A 20,945-nucleotide genomic window follows, 5' to 3' on the forward strand; every position below is an offset into this window, starting at 1 on the left:
ATTAGGTCAGGCTACTTATTAATTCTTATGACTTATCTTAACCCATTATTCTTATCTATGTTAGCCACACGGGCTCAGTACCTTTCTCAATGTGACAGCTTACATGTTGCCTCTTCGGTGGTCTGCCCAGGAGTGGCTGAGAGAGCTTCTGCTTCCAGAATACTCCCAGTCTCTTTGCTCCACCCCTACTTCCTGTCTGGCTTTCCCGCCTATACTGCCTGCCTGGCCAATCAGCGTTTTATTAAAATATGATTGACAGAATACAGATAATTCTCCCTCATCATTTCCCTCTTTTTTTTTTAAACAAAGGAAAATACCCATAATCCATTTGTTGGGAATGTGGGTGTAGTATTTCATGCTACTTCCTGCTGGTTGGGGGCGCTGATAATCTTATGGGGACCTAAACAAAATTTAGAGTTATCATCAAGTCCTGACTGGAGTATCCTGTGAGTCTTGATCATCTCAGGCAACAGTCTTGAACCAGTTCTGGATGAAGAACTCAGACATCTGGGCCATCTATTCCTGTCGGAGATTTTTCAGATGGCCTCCCTTGGTCAAAGGTGATTTTTCTTAACTCTGAATAAATCTAGAGCCTCTCGTTTTCTGTGGAAACAAAAGCAGAATCTCTTCTCCAAAGTAGCATACCTTTTGACTTCAGTTTTGAAGCCAAGGTATTTTCAAAATACCTTTCTTGGGTTAGTTCAGTATCATTTATAAACAAAAGTCTTTTAGCAGCTGTTGCTCCTTCCTCAGCATTCAAACAATTGAAAGAGAGCATAATAGCATACAGTATCAAGATTCTCTGTGTATTTTCCATCTTTATGTGGCTTTATTTCAACCTCTATTTCTTTTATTTTTACTTTTAACTTTTGGCTTTTTTGAGACAGGTTCTCTGTATATATCTTTGTCCTGGAATAACTCTGTAGACCAGGCTGTCCTTGAACTCACAGAGATCCTCCTGTCTCTGCCTCCCCAGTGCTGGGATTAAAGGTGTTTGCTACCACACCTTGAACTCAGAGATCTGTCTGTCTCTGTCTCCCAGGCATTGGGATTAAAGGTGTGTGCTACCACACCTTGAAGTCACAGAGGTCAACTACCTCTGCCCCTTAAAGTCTCAGAGGTCAACGTACCTCTGCCTCCCAGGCATTGGGATTAAAAGTGTGTAACACCACACCCAACTCCTCTCTTTTTACTTTCAGAACTTTAACTTTTATCCTGCATTTATTTTTAACACACTATAAACCATTTAGAGGTTTTCTTCGTCTTTGAAGCTCTCTTTACTGTATATCTCTCTTTTTCTGACCACATGAGCCTTTAATTTACAAAACAATACGGAAAGCCGTGGCTTTGACGGCTAGATCCTTAGCTTTCCAGCCTCTGTGGAGGTACTGGCTGTAGCCATTTTTGTTGCCACAACTCTATGGCGTTTCAAGGTCCTTGCCAGCAAGCTGCAGCATTCTGCTCACAGATCACACTCAGTCGGACTGCCTGCCTGAAAGAGTCAGAGTTTGCCCTGGCAGGACAGCCCAGAAAGCCAGCATTTTAAAACAGCACAGCTTTTTTCCTGCTACAGCTTAAAACCGAAAAGCATGCGTTCAGCTTTTCATCAACACCGTTTAAGTGTTTCGTGGCAGGACCACTTAATGAGCTGCAAGGTTTTGCAGCTAAAGCTGAGTCAGGAAGCCTCTCTTAGATGAAAGCCTTGCTTGCCCCTAGCAAGCAAAGTAGACCCGAGAAATTGCTGCTACCAACAAAACATGCTTTACTCTATTCTTTTCCCAAGCTTTCTCAGGCTTTCTGTGGATTCAGTTATCCACGTCTGGGTGCCACGTTGGGCGCCAATTATTAACGAATCAATCCCACACCAGTTATGTTTTCAGGGGTTATTTATTTGGCGAGGGGTAAAACTTACATACACCATAAACCGTCAGGAAGGGAGCCTAGTCGCTGGAGCAGGAGCCGGGAGCAGCAGCCGAGACCGAGCACTGGAACCAAGAGCCGGAACCAAGAGAGACCTTATCCGGAACTGCTTCTCTTTTTAAAAGAGAAATATACCACGCCCCAGTGGGCTGGTATTTCAGCAGCTATTGGCTGACGGAGCGGAAGTCGCTCCCCGCTGCACTGTGGGCTCCTGCTTCAGGGTCCTGGGTTCTATAAGAAAGCAGGCTTAGCAGATCATGAACAAGCAAGCCAGTAAGCAGCACTCCGTTATGATCTCTGCATCAGTTCCTGCCTTCAAGTTTTTTCCTTGACTGCCCTCAGAAATGGACTGTGATGTGAAAGCTTAAATAAACCCTTTCCTCCCCAGTTTGCTTTTAGTCATGGTGTTTCATCACAGCCACAGAAGCCCAAACCAGGAATCAAAGGCCTTTGAGTCACACATGCCAGCACTGAGCTGTTGAAAGGGAAAAGCAAAGATTATCCTCAATCGGGAATACATACAATGTAGAGTATACACAATAGCTTTGGTTTGTGTGGTGACCTTTCAGCCTCACCAATTCAAAAAATGAGAATAGTAATAAGTTCCTTGCCAACTGTTTGTTATATCAAAGAAAATAATGTATGAAAGCTTTTGGAAAATTTCTGTGAAACAGTCAACATGGAGGAAAGGACTTTATGTTAAAAAAATTTAAAAATATGTTAGAATACTTCAGTATGTGATTATATACTTATCAATTTGTTACCACAATTATCAACTGGTGGCCCATCTTGTCCCATCTGCCCTTTTTGGGATGGGGTAAAGGAAGTAAATCCTCAATCTCTGTCTCATTGTCTCTGTCTCTGTCTCTGTCTCTCTCTCACACACACAGTTTTTCTATATGTATTAATCGGGAAAGAAATTATTTTTTAAATTAAATTTTATTTCATATGCATCTGAATTTTGTCTGCTTGCATGGCTGGTACCCTCAGAAGCACTAGGTCTTTTAGAACTGGAGTTATGGATAGATGGAAGTTGCCATGTGAATGTAGGAAACCGAGCCTGGATCTATTGGAAGAGTGCACAGTGGTTTTAACTACTGCACTATCTTTCTAGCTCTCAAATAAATTAATTCTTTAAAAAATATGGCAGAAACCCAAACAGCCACACTACTATTATTGCTGCTAACAACTCAAGATCGTGGGCTGCAGAAATGACTCAGTGGTCAAGAGCACGTGTTACTCTTCTGGAGGACCCAAGTTTGATTCTCAGCACCCATATGGTGACTCACATTTATCTCTAACTCCAGTTCCAGGGAATATGTTTTCTTCTTTTGGCTTCCACAGGCCCTTCCCATTCAAGGTGCACAGATACATAAAATAAATAAATAAGCATAATTAAAATTTATCTTACTTTTGTTTATTTAAGGTACATGTATTGTATTTTATTAGTACAATACTATACCTTTGGATTTTTTTTAGGTTGCTTTCTAGCTTTTGGGCTTTAGTGACTCTGGTATCCTCCTGTGGAACACCTGATATTAAGAGTAGTTACTATCACATCAGACCGTTGTGTCTATTCTAAGAATCTTTAGATTTCCCCTTTCATCTTACTTTTGTTTTGTCTTACAATCTATTTGCTGATGGAACCGTAGAATAGTCACTATTATACTTTAGTTTGAGCTGGGTATGGTTGCATAGGTATGTAATACAAGCCCTCTCTGCAGGCCAAGGCAGCAGGATCAGCAGTTCAAAGCCATCCTGGACTATATAGCATGACTTTGTCAAAACAAACAACAAAATCCCATGACATCTCCTAAATGTATATTAAAGAACTCGTTAAAACACAAGATTTACCTGGACATGGTGAGGAGTGCACGTCTGTAATCTCATCCCTTTGGAGGCAAAGGAATAAGAATTTCAAGAAGGCTGACTCCAGTTTGTCTACACAGCGAGTTCCAGTTTAGTCAGGACATACATATGTAGTGTCTTTAAAATAAGCAGTAAAAAGGAGACAGGACTGGGCAATGTCCAGCATGCGGTAGAAACCTGGGCCCTGCCTAAGCCTGAGACTCCATTCCTTTGAGAAGAGCTAGAGATTAGAGGATCGCCTGGGTTTCTTGGCTTCCGGTTTAGCTCCAAGTTCAGTAAAGATGCTGTCTCAAAGGAAGAGAGTTATAGGGCAGAACACTAGATGTCTTCTTCTGGCCTTGGCACACACCTGCCTACCCTCCCCCAACACACACAAACAGAGACAGAGACAAAGAGAGGGAGACAGAGAGACCGAAAGAGTGCATAGATTGCTGTATTCTGTTTCCATAGATTTTGATAAAGTGCTTCATGTCTAGTAAGTTACCAGGTGATTCTCTTGCTGTTTGCCCGTGGTCCCAGCTTTGAGAATCTAGGCTACATACCATAGCCTAGATTTCCATAACTCTACTCACTGATGTACTGTCCTTCACTATGTTCATTTTCCATTTTAGGTCCATTTACTTAATTGTTTATAATGGTTAAAACTCAGCGTTTCTGGTAAGATTTCAAGATCATACTTGATTTGGGCAGGTCACTTAATTGTTTTGTCATCCTAATATTGCAGAATCATTATGAGGATTAAATAAGTTTTTTGTTGTTGTTGTTGTCGTTTTAATGAAGTATTTATTTAATATACTATTAGTGCTTAGCAAATGCTGAATAAAGATAATATCATTTTTCAGCCATGAAGAGTGGGGTGCATTGTCCGCGGAAGGCCTTGAATATTGTAGAGTTTTGTTATAATTTGCAAACTTTTAACAATAGCTGGAGAGCCCCAGATTAACTACCTGGAAACATTCTCAGTCCACTCCTTAACAGTCAGAGGCAGCGCTTGAAGTGGGGTCGATCACGTGACACAGTGGGTCACATGATTGGCGAAACAACATGGCTGCGCCCGCGCGAGGGCCACCTCTCGGATGCTACACCGGGCTAGCTCGCGTCTTCTGGCTGCTGGTGCTGGCGTTCGGGGCAGCACGGAGCGAAGAGGCTGGGGCCGGGGATGGCGCGGCGTCCCTCGCGGGCTCGTGCGGCTGCGGAGCGCCCCAGCGGCCCGGGGCCCACGGCAGCTCAGCGGCCGCGCAGCGCTACTCCCGGGAGGCGAACGCCCCGGGCCTGCCTTCGGGCCCGCGACCGCTCGCGCTCACCAAGGTGCGCCTTCCATTCTTCGGGGCGTGTGGGTGCCGCCGGATTCCGGAACGAGGCCGGATGAGCCAGGGTAGGGGTGATCAGGAAGGCCTGGTCTGATCACACTCCAAGTAGCTCAGCTGAAGATCGCATTTGACGGGTGTCCCCCTTCTTCCTGCTCCTCCCCAACGGGAGGTGGGCAGGGTTTTGTGGCAGTGTTTATTACTGAGACTTGAAGAGTGTTGTCTATTCTTTTTTACATCTTCTTGCCCTCTTCCCCCTTCCCCCATCGTGCTCGCCTGGTGAAGAGCTAACAGTTTAAAGTTGGGTGGATTCTTAGTTCTTGTTTTAGTACCTGTGGAGACTGAGTCTCCAGCAACTGTCTTAAACTCACCTGCAGTCTACTTTTCCAAGAAGCCTCTGTCAGCATCTACTTTTACTCTATCCGCCGCCCCACGAATCCTGTGCAGTGCATTATCTTCTAGTTCATAGGTGAGGCAACTGAAGTCTCAAGAGTCAAATCTCAGTGTAGACAAGATCTGGACGGTATACCTCCTAGGAGTGATGTCTGCGTGTGCTGTGGCTACATGGGTCTTATGTAGCCAACATAGCCGGTGACATACAGATTTATTTTGCCCGAGGCTTTCATGTTGAGTTCAAGGAGTGTAAAGAAGGAAATGGGGGGGCTGGAGAGATGGCTCAGTGGTTAAGAGCATTGCCTGCTCTTCCAAAGGTCCTGAGTTCAATTCCCGGCAACCACATGGTGGCTCACAACCATCTGTAATGATGTCTGTCAGACATACACACAGACAGAATATTGTGTACATAATAAATAAATAAATTTGAAAAAAAAAGAACACTTGCTGCTTTAAAAAATTTAAAAAAAAAGAAGGAAATGGAAACGCTGTATATTTCATTTTAATGCACAAAACAAAAATTCTTACAGTACCAAATGAATCAAGGTAGCTTAAAGTGAGGAAAGAGAGACTTATGACTTTTCTGTGCTTGGGAAGTTCAAGAATGGGCATGCTGATTCAGGGCATCAGGCTTTATCTTCAGGCCCATCTCTTGACTGTCCCTTGGGTCATTTTATTTTAGTTTGACTCTGTTTCTAGATAGCTTCCTGTCTCCCAAACCAGTTGGAAGAGGAAAAGTTTCTTTTTGGTAGCTCCAGGAAAAGTGCCCACGTGAATTTTGAGCCATGATCCTTTCCTAGTTGAATCTTTGTGGTCAGAGGAATGGCAAGATTTGCCAGGTTGTAATATATACGTTATATTACTAAATTGTCATATGCTATTTAATCTCTAAGAATTTGGCTGTGGAAGTGAGCTTGGCTCCACCACATTAAACTGAAACATGTTTGTCTTAAAAGTGTTTTTTAAGATTCCTTATCCCAGGATGGATGAAACATTGTATCCTTGAATACTACTGTGTGATACTTCCCAAATGGTAGACTCAGTTACTATTTATCCCCTGATACAACAAAACCTGTGGTGGGTGTGGCTAATGGAAAGCCTCCCCAGGAGAAGACTTTCTGCATTGGACTCCTTTTTTGTGTGTGTGTGGATCAGAGGCTCTAGTTAGTTTTTTGGTGCCTGGGACTTCCCCCATCAGTCTCTGCTGGATAGTCTTTCTGATCTGATGCTCTAAAAGCTTGCTGTTTACCTAATAAATTCACCCAGCGGAGATCCAAAGCCAGGCTGTCATGTTCATTGGCTAATGACATGTATGCAGAACACAGGCCTTGCCACAGGACGTGTAGTTGAGTCATCCATCTTTGCATGGGTCATACATGTTAGTGCGGTTTTGAGAAGGGAGTTTTCAAAGGGGACACCAGGGGCTTCTTGCACGTAGAGGAATAGGTGCTGGGTAAGGCAAAACTAGCAGTTGCTCACTGCAATTCATAGTGGTGTGCAGCCTAAACATAGTTCTATAATAATGGAATGATTCTTGACTATCTTATGCTCCAATATTTAAAAATTATGTTTATTAAGTGTGTGTGTGCTTCCTTGAAGGTCAAGGGACAACTTTAAGGACTCAGTTCTCTACCCTCGCCCTCTGAACTGTCTCATAGCCCCTATAGGTCTGTCTTAAGTGGCTGTGGCAGAAGCTATGGTGCACCAGGGGTTTTTTAAACTCATCTCTAGACACAGAAACGAATGGATTATTGGACTCTTTAATTTGGCCTCTGGTTCAGAAGAGTGAGATGCCTGGATGTACGGGATTTCACTACAATGGACATTTTACATTTGTAGGACAAAAAGTCTGATTACTGTAAGTTAGAAATTATGATCTACTTAGAGCAGTCTAGAGCTATTTTTATCTATATCCTTCAGGATGAAAACTTGGCCTATTCAGCACTCTCTACCTATTGGTTAATCAAAGAGGGAAAAGAAATTAGGCCAGGAGTCCACAGTGCAAGCTGTGATGGTGGTAGCATTGTTAGCATTCATCTTGGGGGAGAAGAGTTTGAGAACTAATTAGGAACTGTAGAAGTCTGTTGGGTACAGTATGCGGGCACAGTTTCCGTTGGGCTGTGTGTTTGAGCTGAGGGACATGAAGCTATTCTCATAGCAAGACCTTATCTTCTGTGAACTTGGTCTTTCCCCCTTTTCCCCACTTCCTGTAACTCCTTTATGAAAGCTTTTCTTGTTGGAGGGTGGGGCTAATTGTGTAGCCCAGGCTTACCTTGAATTCATGATACTCTTGCCTATTGAAGGACTGTGATAAAAACATCAAACATGGCTCCCTATGAAACCTTTAGGAGCTCTTAAGGCTCGTTTTGAGACTATTTTGGCATGATTTTAAATTATGCGCATGTGTGGGAGTATGCATATGAGTGCATGGCCCATGGAAGGGTTGTGTGACACTATTTCTAGAGAGACATAAGCGAACATTTCGTCACCCTAGTTGGAGAGCTGGTGACAGGCCAGAGAAAGGATGCCACCAAATTCCACCTTGGTGTTACTCATAGGAACGTGCGTAGGGCTTACCTACAGGAGCAGAAATGACCCAAGAACAGCTGCATCAACAATGTTCAGCTCAGCCTGGGCGACAGCTCACACAAGCTGGAAACCTGGAGCAAACTGCACAGCCTTCAGGCTGTTCAGCAGTTTGGAGAGCATTGGCTGGTGTCTGCTTCTTCCAAGCAGTTCAGCTCGTCTGAGAGCTTCTCTTAGCAGTTCTGACTGCTTAAGTGTGCTAGGGAGAGAGGGACCTTGTGAATCTGGTTAGTTTCAAGGACTTCCATCAGCTTTTTTTTTTCTTCCTGGGCTTAATGAGTTTTCCTGCAGGAAGGAATGCTTTACCTCCTCCTACAAGACCCTGTTTCACTTTTTTGTAAGCATCTTGTATTGTAAGACACCTCCTTCCAAGGTGGAAGGTTTTAATCTAGGAGAAAATTGCTACACAGCAAAAAGGCAGAAGAGGGTGTCAGATCTCCTGAAGCTGGAGTTACAGGTTGTAAGCTACTTGGCATGGATGCTGGGAACGGAACTCTGATCCTTTGAAAGAACAGTATGTGCTCTTAACTGCATCTCTCTGTCTTCTATTTAAGGCTACTATTGAGACTTTTGTTTGAAATCTTAACTTTTTCTACTTACTGTTTTTAAAAATCCCACTTTTCTCATAAGGACTGTAGAATCTATGTCCCAGATGCTATGGTATTAAGAATAATGGGCAAATCTAGTTTGGTCCCTGAGCCAAGACGATTACACATTTCACTATGACCCATACATGTAGCTCATGACTGAGACGGTCTTACAAATGAAATGGACTTTTGATCATTTTGCCTATAAATAATTCAAATAGTAACTTACTCCTCATATTTGTGGTCTTACATGTTCAGTCAGTGAAGATCATTTGCCCTCTGACTGTGGATCTTGTGCCATGTGGTGTGCTGGAGGTTTAGAGAGAGAAAATTTGTTCATAAGGAGCCTAAGATACTGTAAGGAGAAACATGTAACAGAAGAGTCTGTGAGGATAGCTCAGTTGGCAAAGTGCTTACTCTGTAAGCATGGAGTCACAGTTTGATCTCCATTGCCCACATACAGAGCTGGGTGTGGTGCCATGTGATTTTGATTCCAGCATTGGGGAGACAGAGACAGTAAGATACCTGAGTCTTGTTAATCACCTGGTCTAGCCTAACTGGTGAGCTCCAGGCCTGACGATGATACCCAAGGTGGTTCTTTAGTTTTCACAAACACATCTACACGTGTGTGCCTACCTTTACACACATACACGCGCACACATAGATACATGTGCACACATAGACACACACACATACCTTCAAATGTACATACAATCATACAGGTAAATAAAACATTAAACAAGTTAAAAAAGAAAATGTATAACTAAGATGACTTGGGTGTTTGTGAATCAGAGAGAGAGAGAGGAGAGAGATATCACAATAGATAGAGATGGCGTCAGAGGAAGTAAAGTGAGGTGCCGTAACACGGGTAAGAGAAGGATGTGCTGCAGGAGAGCCTGAGAAGGAGGCGATCCTTGAACAGTGATATAATTTATAAAGAGACAAGGTGTCTTATAGAATTTATTCAGCGAGTACAAGTAAGAGGTGATAAGTGTTAGATTCTGTTGTTTTGGTATTGCACCCTAAAATGTGATGGAAGTTTTGCACAGTTTTAGATAGGAAAGTGGGTTTGATAGGCTGATACTTCAGTTTGTTGATTGATTAATTAATTAATTTCTTTATGTATTGATTCTGAGACAAGGTCTTACTGTGTAGCTCTGGCCTTCCAGAAACTTGCTATGTAGACCCAGCTGGTCTTGAACTCACAGAGATCTATATACCTCTGTCTCTACAGTGCTGGGATAAAAGGTGTAGGCCACCATGCATTATTAATAAATGTTTCATATATATGGTTCTAAAATTTAAAAAGAATTGTGTGTAGAGTGAGAAACATGTCTATCCACTTATTCTGTTCCCCTCCAGACAACCAAATGCAAACAAATCTTAAAATCCATGACCACGAAGTCATCCGTACTTAACTTTCTCTCTCTCTCACATGGGGCAATGTCACCTCCTCTGTATGCACCCCACTTTCCTCCCCTAGTTCCGTATTGGTGAGACTGCCCCATGCCACCATATTAAAAGCTTCCTCTTTTGTCTGCTTTGCTTTCTGTTTCTGCATGGCCTACCGTAAGCTTCAACAATACACTAATGGTGGTTTAGTTTTTTCTGTTTTTCTCTGTGACAAAGTGGTGGTGTTGCGTTTTCAGAAAGCTCACCTGGGATCTAAATCCTTGATAAGTGAATGACTGGGTGGCAGAAATGGGTGGCAGAAATGGAGAGATGTGAATGGGTAATGAGAGTTGAGACTGGAGCCAGGGAGGCCCCGGTGAGGGTACTGCAGTTGCCTGGGATAGGAAGAGATGGGTATAGGATGACCAACCAGGCCAGGTGGCCTATGGATGTTGGGATTTGGAGATAGAGGGATTCAGGGTTTATTTATTAGTACTGGATTGATACACCAGACCAATGTCACATGTGATACAAATTAGCTGAACACAGCACCAGTGGGGTTGAGAGAGGCTCAGAGGTTAAGAGCACTTGATACACTTGCAGACGATGCAGGTTCAATTCCACGCAGCCACATTGCTGCTAACAATCCTGTTACAGAGGACCTGACATCCCCTTCTGGCCCTGGCACTTCATGCATGTGGTGTGGTACCCAGACATACATGCAGGCAAAGCACCCATACATACAAATATAGAAAATAGCACTATTGTGACTGGAAAATTCACGCACATGACTGAAGGAAGTAACCTCTGGCTGAGTAAATCTGTAGGCTTGAAATATAGGGAGAGTAATTCTTGGATTCTCAACTTCCATTTCTACCTCTTCTTCTAACTCTTCTATGCTTATTGTGAGGTGCTCACCCTCCAACTAATTACCTCTTGGGTTTATTTTCTCTTTTCTTTGATTTGAACTCTTGTTTCTAGGTCAGAGACTTGACAGTTCACAAAAGGCCTGTAAATTGACTTTTTGTTCTTATGATTTTAAAGCTATGTCTTGTGTCTATAGCTGTAACATGATGGCCGGCTTGTTGGGGTTTCTGTCCCGCCCAGTACCCCACAACTGGCAAGCCCAAAGAAAATCAAACACAAGACTCCATAAGGTTATAAACTGATTGGCCCATTAGGTTAGGTTAATGGGCCTTAACCTAAGGCCCATTATATTAGCTCTTATAATTTATCTTAACCCATTATTCTAATCTATGTTAGTCTTACATGGCTCTGTACCTTTCTCAGCTGGGCAGGTTACATGCTCTCTCTTCGGTGGTCTGCACAGGAATGGCAGAGGAACGTCCCTGTTTCCCAGAATTCTCTTGTTCTCATTGCATCACCTCTATTTCCTGTCTGGTTTTCCCGCCTATACTGCCTATCTGGCCAATCAGTGTTTTATTAAAATGTGATTGACAGAATACAGAGAATTCTCCCGCATCATTTCCCTCTTTTTTTTTTTAAACAAAAGAAAATACCCATAGTCCATTTGTTGGAAATGTGGGCGTAGTATTTTAGGCTATTTTCTGCTGGTTAGGGGTGCTGATAATCTTATGGGGACCTAAAGAAAATTTAGAGTTATAATCAAGTCCTGACTGAAGTATCTTGTGAGTCTTGATCATCTCAGGCAGCAGTCTTGAACCTGTTCTGGATGAAGAACTCAGACATCTGGGTCATCTATTTCTGTCGGAGATTTTTTAGGTGGCCTCCCTTGGTCAAAGGTGATTTTTCTTAACTCTGAATAAATCCAGAGCCTCTCGTTTTCTGTGGAAACAAAAGCAGAATCTCTTCTCCAAAGTAGCATACCTTTTGACTTTAATTTTGAAGCCAAGGTATTTTTAAAATACCTTTCTTGGGTTAGTTCAGCAGCATTTATAAACAACAGTCCTTTAGCAGCTGTTGCTCCTTCCTCAGCATTTAAATAATTTAAAGAGAGCATAATGGCATACAGTATCAAGATTCTCTTTGTATTTTCCATCTTTATTTTAACCTCTATTTTTTATTTTTATTTTTACTTTTTGAGACAGGTTCTCTGTATATCTTTGTCCTGGAATAACTCTGTAGATCAGGCTGTCCTTGAACTCACAGAGATCCATCTGTCTCTGCCTCCCCAGTGCTAGGATTAAAGGCACGTGCTGCCACAACCTTAAACTCATAGAGATCTGTCTCTGCCTCCCAGGCATTGGGATTAAAGGCGTGTATTACCATACCTTGAGGTCACAGAGGTCAATCTACCTCTGCTTCCCAAGTGTTGGGATTAGAGGTGTGTACCACCACACCCAACTATTTTCTTTCTTCCTCTTTTTACCCTAAGAACTTTAACCTTTAACCTGTATGTATTTTTAACACATAGTAAACCATTTAGAGGTTTTTTCCTCTTTGAATCTCTCTTTACTGTATCTCTCTTTTTTTGACTACATGAGCCTTTAATTTACTAAGCAATATGGAGAGCCGTGGCTTTGACGGCTAGATCTATCTCAGTGCTTAGCTCTCCAGCCTCATGGCTGAGATACCAGCCAGAGCTGTGTTTACTGCCACAACTCTATGGCGTTTCAAGGTCCTTGTCAGCAAGCAAGTTGCAGCATTCTGCTCACAGACCACATTCAGTTGGACTGCCTGCCTGAAAGAGTCAGAGATTTGCCCTGGCAGGACAGCCCAGAAAGCCGGCATTTTAAAATGGCACAGCTTTTTTTCTGCTACGGCTGAAAACCGAAAAGCATGCGTTCAGCTTTTCATCAACACTGTTTAAGTATTTCATGACAGGACCTCTTAATGAGCTGCAGGGTTTTGCCGCTAAAGCTGAGTCAGGAAGCCTCTCTTAGATGAGAGCGCTTGCTTGCCTCTAGCAAGCAGAGCAGACCCGAGAAGTTGCTGCCACCAAGAAGCCATGCTTTACTCTATTCTTTTTCAAGCTTTCTCAGGCTTTCTGTGGATTCAGTTATCCACGTGGGTGCCATATGTTGTGAGGAGCTGTGGGCAGGCCTGCTTTTCATCCCGCCCAGTTCCCACACGACTAGCTTAGCCCCAGAAATAATAACACACAAGTTGTATTTATTTAAACACTGCCTGGCCCATTATCTCTAGAGAGTTAGTTACTGACTAACTCTTATATCTTGATTAACCCATTTCTAATAATCTGTGTAGCACCACGAGGTGGTGGCTTACCGGAAAAGATTCAGCATGTCTGACCTGGTGGCTGGCTCCATGGCGTCTGCCTCATTGCCCTCTTCCCAGCATTCTGTTCTGTTTACTCCACCTACCTAATTTTCTGTCCTATCAAAAGGCCAAGGCAGTCTCTTTATTAACCAATGAAAATAACACAATAGACAGATAACCCTCCTCCATCATATAGTGTTCTGACAGATGGTATAATTGACAGCATATTTTATTTGCATATATATATATTCAAGTCAGGGTTTCTCTGTGTATCCCTGACTGTCCTGAAACTCACTCTGTAGACTAGACTGGCCTTGAACTCAAAGGTTCTCCTGTTTTTGCCTCCTGAGTAACAAGATTAATGGCTTATTCCACAACTGCCCCACTGAGGGCCTATTTTTAATGAATATGTGGTTCATACATCATATAATTCACTCTCTTAGAGTGTATAACTCACTAATTTTATTTTTTATTGAAGTCAAACTGTTAGGGCGATCTTAGTCCAGAATATTTCAGTATCTCCAAAGACACACCATATCCATTAAACAGTCATTCCCCATTCCTGCCTCCTCATAGCCACTGGCTACCATAGACCTACTCTCAGACTCTTTGGATTGTCTTGTTTTGAACACTTTATTATTTTTTAATTTTAATGTCTGTGTGTTGTGTGTGTGTAGGTATTCACATTTGCAGTGTGTGAGCGCATGTTCGTGTTGTATGGAGACTAGAGGTTGAAGTTGGGTATCACTCTTATTGCTCTCCCAGTGTATTCATGGATGCTGAGCATCTTAGTCAAACCCAGAGCTATCTGATGTGTCTAGTCTTATGAGCAAACATTTCCTGGGTACTGTGAGACAATGGTCTTGTACCCTGTAAAGATTTGTCACTTGTATTGGTTTAATAAAGCACTGATTGGTCGGTAGCCAGGCAGGAAGTTTATACAAGGCTACTAGACTAGGAGAGTTCTGGGAAGAGGAAAGGCTCAGTCTGCAGTCATCACCCAGATATAGAGGAAGCAAGATGAGAATGCCTCTCTGATAAAAGGTACCAAGCCAAGTGGCTAACACAGACAAGAATTATGGGTTAATTAAAGATGTAAGAGTTAATAAGAAGCCTGAACTAATAGTCCAACCAGTTTATAATTAACGTAGACCTCTTGTGTTTTTTTGGGACTGAACAGCTACAGGGCTGGGCAGGACAGAAACCTAATCCAACATCTGGGAATGATCCCCCTCTCTCCACTTGCTGAGCCTGGATTACCAGGTGGGCTGCCTTGCTCATAGTCACCTGTAATATCAGCTCCAGGGGATCCAGCATCCTCTTCTGGTCCTGACAAGTGCCCCCACACATAAGCATATACACATAGGCACAGAGACACAGACACCTACACATACATTAAAAAGACATAAATCTTAAAAAATAAAGAATTCAGATTTTCCTTATCTCCATAATTCATTGTTAGCAGAAGTTCCCCAGAACTGCTTCTTGCATGTCCAAATTTGTTATGAGGTTCGACTAGAAAGATCACTTTCCAAAAAAAGTTTCTCTTCTTTCTATAACTTGTGATTCATGGTCATTGACGTATGGAGTGATTTTACAAATTGTGTATGTGAGTGAGTGCGTGTGTGATTTGTTCCATGTGCAACTCATAAATACATGCACATGTGGCAGTCAGAGGTTGACATTAGGTGTCTTTCTCAGTTGCTTCTCCACTTTATTTTTTTGAGGCAGAGTCTTTCACTGAACCTGGAGATCACTGATTCAGCCATACTTGCTGACCACTGAGCCCCTGGGATCCTCCTGTCTCTGACCCTGCATTACCCCCGCCCCCACTAGGGTTACAGATCTGAGCCACCATGTCAGCTTTTATGTGGCTGCTGGGTTCCAAACTCAGGTCCCTGACTTTGTGCAGCAAGCACTTCATCCTTGAATCATGTTCTAGGCCCTTGATTTTACTAGTTTTGCAGAGATTTCTGTGGTGGGGGTTTTAAGAACTGCGTGCTTGCTGTGGCTGAGAACTTTACAGATACGCTTTGCTTTTGGTGCATGATGCCCTGTGTGTCCCCTTTCCCTGCAGATGGTCCCCATCCCTGCTGGAGTGTTTACAATGGGCACTGACGATCCTCAGATCAGGCAGGATGGAGAAGCCCCTGCCAGGAGAGTCACCGTCGATGCCTTTTACATGGATGCCTATGAAGTCAGTAATGCTGACTTTGAGAAGTTTGTGAACTCAACTGGTTATTTGACAGAGGTAATGGGCTTGGTGATGGGAGGGAGAACTTGCCATTATCCAGAACATCTAAGAAGGGTTTAGTAACTATGAACACTGAACTTTGGACACTGTTACTTTGTGCCCAGCATTGTGATGGACACTTCCTTTCTGTCTTTCAACTAATTTCTCATAGCATCTCCATGATGTAACAAGCTGAGAATCAAAACTGATTCATCCCAATCATACTGCCAGTCAATGATTGTAATCAGGCATGGTATGGACCACAGAACCTTTGCTGCTAACCCGTATGCTGTATTGTGGCAGTGTATTATCCACTGTGGAGGGCTGCTACTCACTTGGCTTTCTGAGAACACAGCCAGCGGGTGATTCTTCTCAGTGCACGCAGACTGCTGTCCCACAAGCACCGCACATTTCACAGGGGCGGTCAGGTGCCCAAGTGCAGATTTTCACTGTTGTGGCTTTGTTCTAGTAAGCCTTGGTGACCCAAAGCTTTTTTCTGGGGGCAGTTTCAGCCCTTTTCCAGGGGTCACGGAATCACAGTGCAAGGCAGTGTTTCGGTGAGACTCTCAAATGAACTTTTTCCTAAATCCTGTCTTTTTAAAACTCTCATTAAAAAAGTTACCCTTTTATTCAGTTTGTGGAGTCCCTACTTTAAACTCTTTTTTTTTAATTTAAAAAATTCCTTTGGGTGAACGCCAAAAGCAAAACAACATTCGGATTCAGTTCTGCACTGTCTCATTTCTTTGGAATTTCCTAAAATATACGAAGTGGTCATAAATCTTGTTTGTAGATATTTGTAGTAAGCAAAAGCAAAAGCAAAAATTCTTTTTGTTCATATTCTCAGCTTAATTCATTATCTGTTAGAAAAAGTCTGTAGGGGGGGTGGTGATGGTGGTGGGGTGTATGTACTTATGTATGTACCTACATGAGGATGTGGGTACATTCACCCATGTGAGTACTATAGAAGCCAGAAGTTAATCTTGGGATAACTTCCTCAATATTATATTACTCTATATTATTACTCTATCTTCTGTATATTACTGTTTTTTAAAAAGTTTATGTGTATGTATGTATGTATGTATGTATATGTGTGTGTGTGTGTGTGTGTGTGTGTGTGTGTGTGTGTATGTGCATGTGACCAAAGAGGTCAGAAGTGGACATCGAATCTGCTGGACTTAAGAGTTACTGGTGGGGGTGAACTGCCTGATATTGTGCCTTATTTTTTGAAAGGGTCTCTAACTGAACCTGTAAGGTGGTACTTTTGGTTAGACTGGCTAGCTAGTGAGCCTGGGATAAACCTAGCTCTGCCTCCCCAGCGTCCAGCAGAGGAGAATGTGAGACATCTCAGAATGTGTCTCCATATTTGCAATCTTTACATTCACTCAGGACATAGACAGTGAGCCATGATAATAGTGCACAGAGGACTTTATCACCAAGAAAAGTCACAGCCAGACATTGTTTGTCATGTTGTTGCTGTTGAAGTACTATTTGCATTCATCCTCGCCTTGAAATATGAGGATTGTATTTATTTTATAAGCACACATACCATTGCAGCACTAATTTTAAGTAATTGCCTTGGTGATCCTATTGGTTTTATTTTATGAACCTCTCATTCTGAGGAGGTCTCAGCTTCACGCTACCAGGAGGGTGGAGGGCACAGCAGAGTTGAGACCTTTTGCCTTTAGCACAGTGTTTCTTATTTGCATAGCATTTCTCAGACTCCCTTCCCATGTCTCTAACTTCATTGTACACATTCTCCATTCCTCACCACATTCTCGCCCAGTGACTCTGTTTCTGTTCTTGAGGATGATGCATCCTTCCCCTTTAGAGCCTTTAGTTCCCTCTGCTTGGAACCAGAGCCCCCTGCTTGTCTCTTCTTTCATGATTTGATACTGCTTTATTCTGCTTGGCTGGATTGCCCCTTTTTCAATGAGCCTTCTACTCATTCTACCAGGAGGCTGTTAACTAACTGTTTTAACTTACAAAAGCAGAATTAAGTATTAATTATTTTTAAGATATTTTTTCAGTATTGTAGCAAAAGGAGCGGCAGGCTGCTTCCCGCCGCCTGGATTCCGGCTAGCTTACACTTGAAATAATTACACGGAAACTGTATTCTTTTAAACACTGCCTAGCCCATTATCTCCAACCTCTTATTGGCTAACTCTCACATCTTGACTAACCCATATCTAATAATCTGTATGCCACCACGAGGTCGTAGCTTACTGGGAGGATTCTAACCTACATCCATCTTGGGCAGGAGAAGCATGGCATCTGCCTCACTTCCTTTCTTCCCAGCATTCTGTTCTGTCTACTCCACCTATCTAATATGCTGTCCTGTCAAAGGCCAAGGCAGTCTCTTTATTAACCAATGAAAGTAACACATAAACAGATGACCCTCCTACATCACAGTATGACTTTTATCTCTGCCCTCACATTTAAGCCCCCTAAGAACAGAGACCATCCCTCCCTGATTATTTATAGTTGTGGTCACTGGGAGAGGGAGAGCCATTTTCTTTACTTGTATAGTGAAGGGCACATACCCATGCTTCTAAATAACCTTTTACCCGTGTTCCTAAAAGCACTCATAATTAAACTCATTGGAACACACATACACCTCCCCAACCCCGCTCCCACCCCCATCTCTTCCCCCACCCCTCCTCTACATACCTACTCCCATTCACCCCCTCAGTACACACACCCACCTACCCCCCCCACATGAGAAAAGGCTCTATTTGGAAAGAAGAGAATGATTATAGAAAGGAGGAAAGGAATAAGAGAGGATAATGAGTGTATAGGATCTAAGTGCTTTCTCTACATGTATGAAATACCATCATCAAATCCTTTATTACATATAATTAATATCTACTGGTAAAAATGTACAAAAGGACAGAGCCCATGACTATGAAATACTCACAACAGTAATCTCTGATTTAGCCCTAGACCAGTCTCGTGGTAGGTGTTGTATATGTTGAATGAATAAGTGACTTGGGCTGTTAGGTATCATGGTATTGCTAGGACTATACAAATACTATCAGAGCTAAAGAAGACATTCATATCTAATCAATAAAAACAGACTGGAGGCTCTTGTAAGGCCTGATGTACAGGGTTCAGGACTCAGTTAACTTCATCTGGTGAAGGTTGGCCAGGCCTAGATGGGGAGACTCGGGGGGTATTCCAAGAACTGGTCATGGTTAAAGCAAGGAGACTAGAAGGGACTGTCCACCACAGCCAGTCATTCATTTCAGTGTGCTAGAACTCCTGGACTTAACGGGGCATCTTGTTTGGCATCCTTTCAGCCCCCGTAATTAGAATCTCTGGGGTTGGAGAACAGCAGACTGAGTTTTTTAACAAGCTGCCTGTGTGAGCCCGATTGCAAACGCTGTGGAGCTGCTGGCCTGGTGTAAGAAGTCCACACAGGCAGGCACAGAGCTCCGGGGAGCCCCAGTGAGATGAGTCCTTATGTTTCACGGATGTGTAAGAGCAGTTGGCAATGTAAGAAGCAAGGTGGAGCAGTGGAGTCACAGGTGCTAGAGGTCTAAGAGTCCCACTCTCGGAGCAGATATTAATGAAGATTTGTGATAGTTCTGTCAAAAAATGATTAAAGTGCAGATTCCTCCTGATGCTTAGATTGGCCCCTTGGCAACTGTAAACACATGGAGTCTGTCAGAGAATCAGCAAGCAGTGTCGTTTAATTCTTTAAGGTAGATCTTAGGAGCAGGGCATTGGACAAACAGCTTGCTTGTGTAATATCACTAAATTCTGTCATTTCTCAGAGTTATTTACAATATTGGGAGAAATATGTTTCTTCTCAGGGCATTCATCTTCTCAAAATCTAATCTCTTCTAGTCTGCAGTCCTATCAGCTAATCAGGCCCCATGTGAGAGCTGTCTTCTAAGTGACATGAACCTGTTTTAAGAGGAAACTGGATGCTTTCGAGTCATTTCTGAGTAGTTGAGGAAGTCATAGGGAAAACCCGAGTCCTCTTGGATGGGAAGAATCACCATATTAGCTCTGTGAATAAAAAAATTGGCACCCTTGAAGTCTGTGACTCTAACCTTATCTGGCTTTTTCTTTTTTACCCTCCTTATAGGCAGAGAAGTTTGGTGACTCCTTTGTCTTTGAAGGCATGTTGAGTGAGCAAGTGAAGGCACACATCCACCAGGCAGTAAGTAATTCTCAAGTAGGCTCTCTTATTTCTCTGGGTCTCATCAGAAATTACAAATACCACCTTCCTCTCATTTCTCGTGCCTAGCCATTCTCCTGCTGTAGATTTGCTCTGAGTCACAGGCCTATGGGGTCAGGGTGCCTTCTGTGGCTGAAAATATATAAGCCCAGGATGACGTCTGATGGAACTTCTGGTGTGCTTTGAGTTTTTGCTTGTGCCTTGGAGTGATGCTATGCTTCTAAGTAGAATCCAGTTCGGTGCTTTGGATGAGTTTTACTTGAAGCCATTTTTAGAATGGAGGATAAGTGAGTGTTGCAGACTGTGTTTTCAATGTCTTGATCTTGGCAGGGGCTGGTGTGGATCTAGAGCTTCATTAGTATTCATGAATCCCCATGCAAAGTCATGTCCATGGAAGGAGTTGTTTTGCTGGGGTTGTCCATAAAAAGTAGGGGCTGGAACTAGTCCTTAGGGAAGGGGTATACATCTTGTACAGAGAGAATACAGGGAGTGTGGACTAACTGTTTTTCTCAGACATAGAGACGATTGGCTAGGCTTCTATAAGTACTGTGTGTCAGAAGGAACTTGGAATTCCTGTGTCAACCAGTTTAGCAGGTCTATAAATATTTGTTTGTATTTATGTCTCATGAATAAGTAAAAACAAGAGAAAGAGCGAGGTTAGCTAGGAAGTTGAGCGTTCTCACAACATGGTAGACAGAGACTGCAGAGCAGGAGACAGTGAGAGGGAGTGGGCCTTGGAGTTGTCTAACAACACAAGGAGGACAGATATGGAGGGTGAAGATGAAGAAATCTCACCCCAATCTTCCTCTTTTATTCAAGATTCCTTTAAGTAATTCATGCTTGGGGACTGGAGAAATAGCTCAGTAGTTAAGAGCACTGGTTCCTCTTAGAGAGGACCCGTGTTCTATTCCCATACCCGCATGGAGGCTTACAACCATCTGAAACGTCAGTTTAAGGGAGTATGATGCCTTCTTTTAGTTTCCACAGGCACTGCATGCTTGGGGTGCACAGACTTACAGGCAGGCAAACCTTTTCACACATAGAATAAAATTTTAAAAAGTCCTGCCTGAACTTCATCCTAAAGTGTTAGTGTCCTTGCCCGGGGGTAGCAGCATCAGGAAATGGACCTTTTCTGGCTCATGCTTTCTCCGTGTTCTAACCAATGTAGAACAACTTGGGGTGGGGGAAATGAAATTGTCTTGGTCTCAGATTGTAAAATTGTATTCTGGTGAGTCAGGACATTTTTCATGTTTGTTTTTAGTAAATGTTTAAAAGGT

General features: G+C 42.8%; 1 protein-coding gene across 1 annotated transcript in view; it reads left to right on the plus strand.

The window, feature by feature from the left end:
- Positions 1 to 4,808: 4,808 nt before the first annotated feature.
- Positions 4,809 to 20,945, plus strand: part of Sumf1 (sulfatase modifying factor 1) — an 84,650-nt gene continuing 68,513 nt past the window's right edge. Inside the window, exons 1-3 of the mRNA XM_085686817.2 lie at positions 4,809 to 5,097; positions 15,330 to 15,503; positions 19,576 to 19,650. Of these exons, the coding sequence (XP_085542943.1) occupies positions 4,834 to 5,097; positions 15,330 to 15,503; positions 19,576 to 19,650 (513 nt within the window). The 5' untranslated portion in view covers positions 4,809 to 4,833. The remainder of the gene's footprint in view (positions 5,098 to 15,329; positions 15,504 to 19,575; positions 19,651 to 20,945) is intronic.

The sequence above is a fragment of the Myodes glareolus genome, chromosome 3, assembly GCF_982192425.1.
Source record: "Myodes glareolus chromosome 3, mMyoGla1.1, whole genome shotgun sequence".
NCBI classification, from domain to species: Eukaryota; Metazoa; Chordata; class Mammalia; order Rodentia; family Cricetidae; genus Myodes; species Myodes glareolus.